Here is a 10,367-nt window from a genome sequence, read left to right on the forward strand (position 1 = left end):
GTGTGGAGCTTGTATGTTCTTCCTGCGTCTCTGGGTTTCCTCCCGCAGTCCAAAGACATGGCGTTCAGGTTCACCCATAGTTTGCGAGTGACAGAGAGAGAGAGCGAGAGTGTGTGTGTGTGTTCGTTCCACTGATGTATGGAGGAGTGACCCAGTGTAAGCAGTGTATCTAGCAGTGTAAGTCACCACGGTGAATAAGGTGTGTGGGCTGGTAACACCACATAGAGTTCATCGGAAGTCGCTTCGGAGGAGAGTGTAGTGTCTCATACCTGAATAAATGTAAACGTGCTGAGAACACAAGCAAAAGGCTTCCCTGTTGAAACGCGTGAGAGTTCTGGAAAGCCCCTCCCAGGCCGAAGCGGTCGAGGGGCCCGATGCGGCGTGTTGTCGCTGCGGCCAGGTAACGGAGGAAGGCCGGCGCTGTCCTCCCTCCTGGCGGTGGCTCTTCCCGTGTCAGTTTAACGCCGCCTGCCTTCGCCCTCGATGCCTTAAGCACAAAACAAACGCGATGACGCCAGCGGTCAGGTGGCATTTCATCAATAAGAGTCGTTCCGTGATGGCGAGTTCAAGTTTCCACGAATATTCCTCTGAGTCACATCTCCAGATCTGTCACCGTGGCCTCTAACGATTTGGCGTTTGTCCCAGTTGTGCTGCTAATTCCTTTTACAGTTGATCGCATGCAACCGCTAATGCCGAGCCATTGTCCTCCGTAGCTGCCGAGAGCGATTGCAGGAACGAGAGACGCGCGTTCGATTCCGTTGACTGGAGAGGAGCGTCGTTGGACCAGTGGGGCCTCATTCCGAGCTCCCTTTGTCACTGCGGGGTTTATGGGAAACCTACTGCAGACAGCAAGCTTCCGCGACGCTCGGAGGCTGTTGCTCGAACCGCATTCCTCGGGGCCACATTCCGGTCCTCACACAGGATGGCAAAGAGAGAGACAAACAAAAGACAAAGTTGTTTGTTCTTTCCCCAGGAACCGCTACTGTCGTGTGTGTGTGTGTGTGTGTGTGTGTGTGTGTGTGTGTGTATAGGTCTCACAGCGCAAGGCTTCTGCTGCCTTTGTCTCCGTTGTGGCTGAGAGCAATTCTGAGTTTCTGTACGTGTGGCCGCGCCTCTTTCGGACCTCGGCTCCCCCAAAGGCCGCGGGTTCGAACGGACCGACGAACGACCTGCGGGCTCCGCCAAGGGCCTCCAGCAGCGTCCGTCCACTCCCACACGTATCGCTGCGTTCCCGGCACAGGAGCACTTCGGAGGCTCTGCGATCGCAATGATGGTAGAAGTGGTAACTGTAGGGTACGGCTTTCGCGTGGCCTCTCCAGATGCCTCTGCCAGGTGCCCAAGATCGAAGGGAGCGAGAAGCAGAGCAGTTTGAGAACAATAAAAGTCTCACCGGAAGGGAATCGGTGTGTAATAGGGAGGAGGATGAACGGTTGCTTTGCAGTCACGTGTTCGACTTCGCTCGCTCTCATGCTTGGCGATGACCGATGGCGGCTCTCGGCGCTTCTCGCCTGTGCCGCATTCGTCCCGGGTTCGGAACAGGTGAGGTGTCGTCAGCGCTACGTCGCTTGAGGGGGGAAGTGCCAGGAGCCAAATGAGCAGATCTGGGCAGCGCACGCACACACACACACACACACACACACACCGGAAGAGGGGAGAGCTGCCACATTATCTTCGCCAGCATCGTTGTCATGGTTACGCCTTGCCCAAAGATGAACAAGCAGAACGGATCCCGTTCCTTTCCTGCCACGAGTCGCCGTTTGGGCTAAACTAGGCCGGAAGGACGTGCCCTGGAAGCACCGCCGCGCCTCCGTTACCGTGGGCCATCCGCAGTCGAGTGACGGGCTCCTTCGCCGCGGTCTTGCGCGGCCCGTGTTCGGTCCGTGTTCCCGAGCTCATGGTTCTTTGCCGTTTGTCATCACTGATGGGACACGATGCCTTTTGCGAATCGGGGTCTCTCTTTAATGTGTAAATCGAATCGTTATAAGAATTCTTTTGTGCCAACTGCAGTTAAATTATTAAACAGGGAATTCCAAAACTGAGGTTTTAGACTTGGTATATAGAGATTTTAAACTTTATTTATTTTTTAATTTTTTTCAGTTTTTTAAACTGTATGTTAGGGTGTGTATTGTTTATGCGAGTCCAATGTTGCGCACTGGCCATGTCAGGGTGTCCAAGACAAATTTCCATGGAAAGGGACAATGAAGTATATTCTATTCTGTTCCCTTCTATTCTACCTCTGATGTCCCTGTGCATTCGGTCCTTTCCAACTGTGTCCCTGGACACGGTGAAGAGAGGTACTGCTCGCCGTCCAACATTCACTGGCCTCTTCTTCTTCTAGATGCTTGGTTTCCACACTTTTAAAATATGCGTTCCCTTGGCTTTTGCAAAAAAAAAAAAAAAACTTTGAGGTGTTTGAAACCAAGTTTAAAACGTAGTTCTTTCAGTGACACACAGGACATCAAACACCTTTGAAAGAATATATCCAAATCAAATGTCAATGGAAAACAAGTTTTTTGCTTTATTTTTCTTTTTCTTTCTTTCTTATGTCAATCTTTACTGGGGGCAGGGGCGCCAAGAGCCAAGTTTAGAAAGGGACCAAACGTGGCTGGGAATGAGGAAGCAGAGGGAGAAAAGTGGTGGCTGAGCTTTCGAAGGGCGTGTGCGTGCGGCAGGTGAGGGCCGTGCCCTAGGTGAACTATAAATTGCTCCGAGGCACCGGAACAGGTGCAGAGAGAGTGACGGCGAACTCCACGCAGCGGCACCATGACTCTGTGGACCTGCGTTCTCCTCGTCGTCCTCCTGCTGGCAGCTGGAGGTGAGTCTCGAAGGTGTAACTAGCGAAGAAGGGATAGAGAAGCGCACACGTAGACGGATATCGAGAGCTATGCAGCGCAGACCCGTGTTTGCCTCTTCTATGGAACGTCCACCTCTATCAGCAGGAAACGGGCTCCTCCGCCGTGTCCCGTCCGTCAGCAAACATTGCGGCCCGAACTCTTTCCGTTCGAAGAGCTTCAGTCCTTCCCGAAAGCCTTCGTCGGGAACAAAATGCTCCGAAGGACTCGGCCTGAACGCGCGTAAGTGCGCGGAGGCCCCGCGCACACGGGGGGTTGTTTGTTGTGCGGTGTGCGGGCGCCGACGAGGAAACGGTATTCCCACCATCGACGGGGTCGAGTCGCCCTGACCGGTTTTGCATTTTTCCACCGCTTCGCAATGGCACGGCGCGGTTGTCGAACTCGCCCGCCCACGCGAGCGACTGACTACCAGCATCCGTGCCTGGAAGGCTTTCCTTCTTCGAACTCTCAGGGTGTTTTCAGAATGACTCATCGCCTTGTGCGTTGATGGTTTCGGGTGCGAGCGACCTCAGAACAAACTTAGCGCAGCTCCTCACGTGCCGTTCTCGCGGAGGTGCTGGTTCTGTCCCGCGTGGCGGCACCGGCGACCCCTCCCCCCGTCCAGGGCCGTTTCCCCATCCCTCCACTTTATTCTGAGACATCCGTCAGTTCTTTGGTGACCGGCTGAGTGACTGACTGTCCCTTTCTTGCCGCCGCGTTCCTGTTCTGTGCTCGTCCTTTAAAATGCTTGTTGTCAGAAGTCGAGGATGCGTGACTGTTTAACTGCGAGAGTGACACACTATGGTAAATTCCTGGTAACGTTTAATATGACTCGTCAGTTTTTGTGACGCTCAGATTTCTTCTGCTTTTCCCCCATTCCATCCACTCATTAGCTGTGTTTATTAAATCTGTTAGATGCTCATTAGTAATCTGATTAATGACACTATAATGGATTTCTGTTTGTGCACATTTGTGACAAAGCAAACCCTTTTAAAACATAACTGGTTTTGAGGCAAGCACAGGGCAGGACTAAGACCAATAGATGGCTGGATTTGAGCCAAAAAAAGGCAATTTATTTATCAACCAAAGCGTTCAAAAGTGGGCGCTTCTGGTAATAAGACAACAACGACAGCACGACCAGACCTCATCTCCTCCAAGCGGTGCTCTGGGCCGGTTCCTCCCCACACGGTGCTCCCTAGTCTTCAGGCCAGCTGCCTTTTATAGCCTGTGGAATTGGTCCTTGAAAGTGAGCAGCTGGCCGTCACAATTCAGTAAGAGCGGGGGCTGATCCCTGGGAACTGTCCATCCTGTTGCCCCCGCCCAGTGGCTGAAGTCTGGTTCTTGTGGGATTCAGCACTCATGGAAACGGGTGATATGAGCGAATCTCTTTTCTTTTCTCCCCAGAATCACAAGCACAACAGGGTGGTAAGTCTCTGGCTATTCATTGTCTCTTTGTGAACGTTTATTCTCTTCTTGTGTGTGTGATGCTCTCTGTGTTGTCTGTCTCACCTGCTCACATGTCATCCCCCTTTCAGTGTGTGGTCAAGCCCCCCTGAACACCAGGATCGTTGGAGGGCAGAATGCTGCCCCGGGCAGTTGGCCCTGGCAAGTCAGTATGCGCTACCAGGGAAGTCACGTGTGCGGAGGGTCCCTCATCAACAACCGGTGGGTCCTGTCCGCTGCCCACTGCTTCGCACTCATCAGGTATGAATTACAGGATGCGACAATGAAGAGGTGGAGCAGTGTTACGTGTGTCACGTACCATGTTTTGCGGTATGATGTGTTTCACCCCTGATATCATCTTAAACTGCACTCTGTCACGTCTTCTGCTGTAGCACAAATCCAAGCAGGTGGACTATGGTTCTGGGCCTGCAGACCCAGCAGGGAACCAACCCAAACTCTGTGTCCGTATCAGTCAGCAGCATCACCGTGAACCCAAATTACAATGGAAACACCAACGACAACGATCTCTCTCTGGTCCAGCTCTCCTCCACTGTCAGCTTCAGTGACTACATCCAGCCCATCTGCCTGGCAGCCGCTGGCAGCACCTTATACAACGGCACCGAGACCTGGGTCACCGGCTGGGGTAACATCCAGTCAGGAGGTGAGTGCGTTCGTCCTGAGGACCAGCAGGTGGAAACGTGATTAGGGAACAGGAGCTACAAGTGACTGGTTGGAGGTTCAGGTCCTGCACTGGCTGTCCAAGCACCACTGAGACATCACACACTTCTGAGACTCTGACATCTGTACTCTTGATAGTCCTCAGTGCAACTGTGTCACCACAAAGGTGGTAAATAAATTCAACTCCTCAAAGCGCCAGCAGTCCCAGCTGAGCTGCCTCCTTTACTTGTGATGCATTTCTGAGCTCCTGTTATGGTGGGGTGTTAATTGTTTCACTTGCTGTTTAGAAACCTGACAAACACGAATAGCACTACGAAAGGGACACGTGCAACACACAGTCACACCGAGGGAGGGAAAGTACAAGGTGGGAGAAAGATATAAGCATCTCAGTTATTTTTAACAGCACTTTGTCACATTGTGACTTGTCTCTGGACAAGGCTGTGGTCCTCGACGTGGGGAAGTCGAGGACTTCATAAAAGGAGGCTGGCATAATGGCACCTCCAGCCGCTCCAGGGAAAAGCGTCTGCTTCGCTACCGACTACTGTAAATGATGGTGTGATCGCTGGTGTGTCCATTGTCCACGAGCGGGTTCTGCCACCGTGACCAAGGACAACTTAGTTTGGGCCTTCCTCAAGGGCACGACTCCTCTTTTTGCATCTCTTTCACCTGTAGTTGTCTCGCTGACTTCCGCATTGATTCCCTGTGATTCGCTTCTCGGCCCGATACTTTTCTCCGAAAGGACATTCCATGGGGGGCCTTACAGACACACAAAGACCCAGCACAGAGAAAAGCCCATCATACTGTACTGTAATGTGCTGCGCTCTGGGTTCAGATGTGGCAAAGAAGGACGCACGGACAGCGTTCATTACAAACTTTTATTGGAACACCGGCAGATTGCGAGAGGTATCAACACAAACACGGGGAGATAATGCTCGTGTTGGAGAAGCTCTTTTCCTCAAGGATCTGCACCTCCAGCCTGCCTGCTTAACTCTCCTCTGAATTTTCCCTCTCTTTCCTGGCCAACACACTCAGCCCATTATAGTCCCTGTGAGTCCCCACAGCGGTTGAACACTTAATTCCATTTTACCCATAATCCAACTATTCACAATAAAGCCATTTTCCCACTAAAACATGACACTCTTCAGTAACACGGTTCGTTGCAGTAGCCTGTATATGTTCTTGTGGTGTGTGTGTTGTGGGCAAGACAACTAATGAGCATCACAAAAGCAGAGGAAATTCACACCTCTATGAGACTCTGATTTTTAAGATACAACTTAGATTTTAAAATAAATAAATTAATAATAGGGGGTTGCGGTGGCGCAGTGGGTTGGACCGGGTCCTGCTCTCCCGTGGGTCTGGGGTTCGAGTCCCGCTTGGGGTGCCTTGCGACGGACTGGCATCCCGTCCTGGGTGTGTCCCCCTCCGGCCTTACGCCCTGTATTGCTGGGTAGGCTCCGGCTCCCCATGACCCCGTATGGGACGTGTGTGTGTGTGTGTGTAAATGAATAATAATGATCAGTTTAAACCTTTACTTCTGTTTTCCCTCAGTGTCCCTCCCTTCACCCGGGACTCTACAGGAAGTGCAGGTTCCTGTGGTGGGAAACAGGCAGTGTAACTGTCTCTATGGACCGGGGTCCATCACGGACAACATGCTGTGTGCTGGGCTGCTGGCGGGGGGCAAGGACTCCTGTCAGGTACCGCAGCTCCCACAGCCTCCTGAGTCAACGTCTGTCTCAGAGAGCACTCCAAATATCCACAGCGAGTCAAGTGTGACCGTTCCCACTCACGCCAGAAATGTGTTTCCACCTGTGCAGGGGGACTCAGGAGGTCCACTGGTGGTCAAACAGGGTTCCGTCTGGGTCCAGGCCGGGATCGTGAGCTTTGGTCAAGGATGTGCTCAACCCAAATACCCAGGAGTCTACACCAGGGTGTCCCAGTATCAGTCCTGGATCAGCTCAGTCATCACCTCCAACCTCCCAGGATTCGTCACGTACTCCTCCAGTGGGACAAATGGTGACAACAGTGTCAGCTGCCCTGGACTGCCACCATTGACCACCACCGTCCGTGAGTGTCTGAGCTGCACCATCTTTGTTTTCTGTAAAGATGATAAAATTCCACCACATTTTGCTGTTTACCTCTTAGGGTTTGTCTGTTCTGGTTTCTAATGAGAGCTACAGAACAAACTGCAGTGCATTCTGGGTGTTGAATTGATTTTCCTTCTTTTGCCCCAGCCCCTTCACCGTATGTGTGTGGCCAGGCCCCCCTGAACAACGGCAGCAGCAGCAGTGACCTGGCAGCTGAAGGGGCGTGGCCATGGCAGGTGAGCCTGCAGAGAGGCGGGGTCCACGTCTGCGGGGGCTCCCTCATCTCGCGGAGTGTCGTCATGAGCGCGGCCGACTGCTTCAACAGGTGAGCACCTACAGGACACCCCAACCCCCGTTTCCTGAACCCCCCCCCCAAGAAGTGCCCCGCTGTGAGTGTGTGTGTGTGTCGGTCAGTGGATCTTCCTCATCTTCAGCTCTCAGATCAACAGCAGCGAGTGGACGGCGGTTCTGGGCCGGCTGAAGCAGAACGGCTCCAACCCGTTCCAGGTGTCGCTGGGCGTGTCGGGCGTCACCCTGAGCAACCTGACAGGATCCAACATCGCCCTGCTGCGTCTCGCCACGGCCGTGACCCTGACGAATTACGTGCGGCCGGTGTGCGTGGACTTGAATAAACCCGCCGTCAGCTCAGGATCGCAGTGCTGGGTGACTGGATGGGGCAGCGGCCAGGGTGGAGGTCAGTGTGTGTGTGTGTGTGTGTGTGTGTGTGTGTGTGTGTGTGTGTCAGACATTACACGTTAACAATATGGAAACGTGTCACACTACTAAAGACACATTGATTGATTGATTGATTGATTGATTGATTGACTTCATCATGTCATTTACAACGTACACACTGTACGTACCCATGTTTCGGGTTCAAGCTGGACTGAACAAAACCTCTTCCCCCTGGAACCCCCCGCAGCAGGGCAGGTTCTTCAGCAGCTCCAGACGACCGTGGTGTCCTGCGGAAACATCTCGTCCGCGGACTACATCTGCACCTCAGCTGTGGACCTCCGGCAGGTAGGTTCACCAGCGGCAGGATTGGCACTCTGTTCGCTCCTGTGTTTGTTTCGGGTTTCGGTGTCTTTCCTGCTGCCCCAGTGGAGCTTCTCAACCTGCTCCTCGCTCTCCCCACTCAACACAGGGCTTCGCAGGAGGCCCCTTGGTTTGCCAGCAGGCCGGTTCCTGGCTCCAGGTTGCAGTGGTAATGATGGAGAACATCAACACCACTGTTCTCAGTGACTCCACCACCAGCAGCAGCAACTCCAGCAGCACCGTCAACAGCACAGTCACCAACAGCACCAACGTCACATATAACAGCAGCACCATCAGCAACTCAACTTCCAACAGCACAGGCACCACATCCACCAACAGAATTGGCGTCAAAGCCAGCTCCTCCCCCGTACAGGTCTTCTCTACAACGTCCCGCTTCTCCAGCTTCGTCATACAGAACGTGGTTGATCTCCCTCCAAGCACTTTCACCTCAGGGGTGATCTCCTCCACTGTGTCCGGAACCATTAATGGAGCAAACGGGTCTCCCTCTCTACCCCTTGTCCTTTCTCTTTTCCCCCCACTGCTGTCCCTCATCCTCCTGACCCCCTGGGGGCACTGACACCTCCTTAGCTTTCATCTTCTGAACAAACCAGTGCTTCTTATCTGAGTTTTAGATACAGTCTGCATTTTCAAATGAGGAACAAAGAATTTAATTACATCACAGTTCAAGGACTGTGTCACAAAGCCTTCACTGATGATGTCAAAGTGTCCAATAGCTGCGCAAAGCTCAAGTTCAGCGTAGCCGTTAAAAACGGTGGACTGCAACATGATTCACTTCCATCCCTCTGCCATAGTGCCTTGAGCAAAGTACTTTCCCTGAATTGCTGCAGTAAAACACGTGTAAACAGCCAAACGGCACCAATGATGCCAGACGTAGAAAAGAGCTGCGTGACGCATTTATCTGAACTCGGTGGAAATCACCAGCCCAAAGGTTACGCTCTGACTGCACCTCACCGGTGTCCTGACCGTGACGCTGGGGACAGAGGTGTCATTTCCTTGTCATCCTTCTGAGAGGTGACATGTCGACTCCTTGGACCCAGAGTCTACATCTACATGATTTTGCATTAACCAGTATTTGTAATCTTCACCGCCACTTCTCCACTGCATCAACACGCCGAGTCTCGCTGATGGCCAGTACCTTTCTATCCGTGTTCGAAAAGACCCCTGACCGTGGGAAATGTGACATAGGGAAAATTAATGTTCCGCATGATGTCAAATATTACCTCCGAACCTTTGCTTTACTTCAACAATGATCCGGGACGTGGGGAGCTGAACTCGAGCGTCCGGCAGGGCTAACCCTCATTCATCTTTTTCTCACTCGACTTCACTTTGATTCTCGCCTGAGACGAAAACTGTTCTGTGTCATTGGTAACGAGTAAACCATGTCTGCACTTTACTTGGGTTAAATAACTAGGTTTTCAGAGGTTTCGCTGTGGTTCTACCGCAATCTGTGTACTGCTGTGTAATTGCGTTGCGCTTTACGCATTGTGTGTGTGGTTAGGGTTGTGCTGTCAGAGTGGGAAGTGCTTGTATTTATGTAAAAACAAAGAAATCAGGGTTGTGATCATTCAGTATCAATAAAGAAAAAAACATTTAAAATTATTTTGCACGTTGATTTTTCTGCGCCACTGTAGCGTTTTCTACTCCAGGGCTCCCCTACGGCTCGGGAGGGAACTGCACCCTAAATAGTTCCCTCATTTACATCGCTGGCCCACACTTGAGGACGCTGTGTGTGAGGTGGGGCAGCGGCGAGCGCTGTCCCTGCAGCTCATTAGGCTTCCTGGGGCTCTTGACCCTCGATGAGGAAGGGAGCTCCTCGGGCTGAAGGAGCAAAGTTTCTCGCTACCCGCCGGCTGAACCCTCACAGCTTCTGAAGAAACCTTCTCTGCTCCTTCGGAGACTACCCACAACCACCGTATCCTCGTATCCTCGTCACCTCACTGGAATACGTTGGAAGAGAAGGTCTTTGCTGAAATCCTCCTCAAACCCATCTCTTTGAGGCCCTCTTCTCTCCTGACAGCTCCACCGATGAGTCCAACACCATCTGCTGTGATTAACTGTGTATTTGCTGTTTGAATGTGCGACTATGTGACTTCCTTCAAGACCATCACCACACGTGCAAACCAGAAACCGTGGATGAGTGCTAAGGTGTGCTCATTGCGCACGCTGCTGAAAACCCGAGACGCTGCCTTCAGGTCTGGTGACAAGGCAGCGTACCGTACAGCAAGGGCCAGTCTGTCCCAGGCTATCGGAGAAGCGAAGCGCAACTTTGCAGGAA

General features: G+C 52.3%; 1 protein-coding gene across 2 annotated transcripts; it reads left to right on the forward strand.

Annotated features, from left to right (window-relative positions):
• The first annotated feature begins 2,065 nt into the window (after positions 1-2,065).
• LOC108930309 (polyserase-2-like) lies at positions 2,066-9,672 on the forward strand. Of its 2 annotated transcripts, none has more exons than XM_029253904.1 (10): positions 2,066-2,815; positions 4,236-4,256; positions 4,367-4,535; positions 4,667-4,935; positions 6,501-6,646; positions 6,767-7,016; positions 7,184-7,361; positions 7,471-7,730; positions 7,959-8,056; positions 8,181-9,672. In XM_029253904.1, the coding sequence occupies exons 1-10, from the start codon at positions 2,764-2,766 to the stop codon at positions 8,646-8,648; spliced, it is 1,911 nt and encodes a 636-aa protein (XP_029109737.1). In that variant the 5' UTR covers positions 2,066-2,763; the 3' UTR covers positions 8,649-9,672. The 2 variants fall into 2 exon arrangements, with proteins under 2 accessions (XP_029109737.1, XP_029109738.1); XM_029253905.1 differs by having other exon boundaries at positions 7,962-8,056.
• Positions 9,673-10,367: the final 695 nt, after the last annotated feature.

The sequence above is a fragment of the Scleropages formosus genome, chromosome 8 (genome assembly GCF_900964775.1).
Source record: "Scleropages formosus chromosome 8, fSclFor1.1, whole genome shotgun sequence".
Lineage (NCBI taxonomy): Eukaryota > Metazoa > Chordata > Actinopteri > Osteoglossiformes > Osteoglossidae > Scleropages > Scleropages formosus.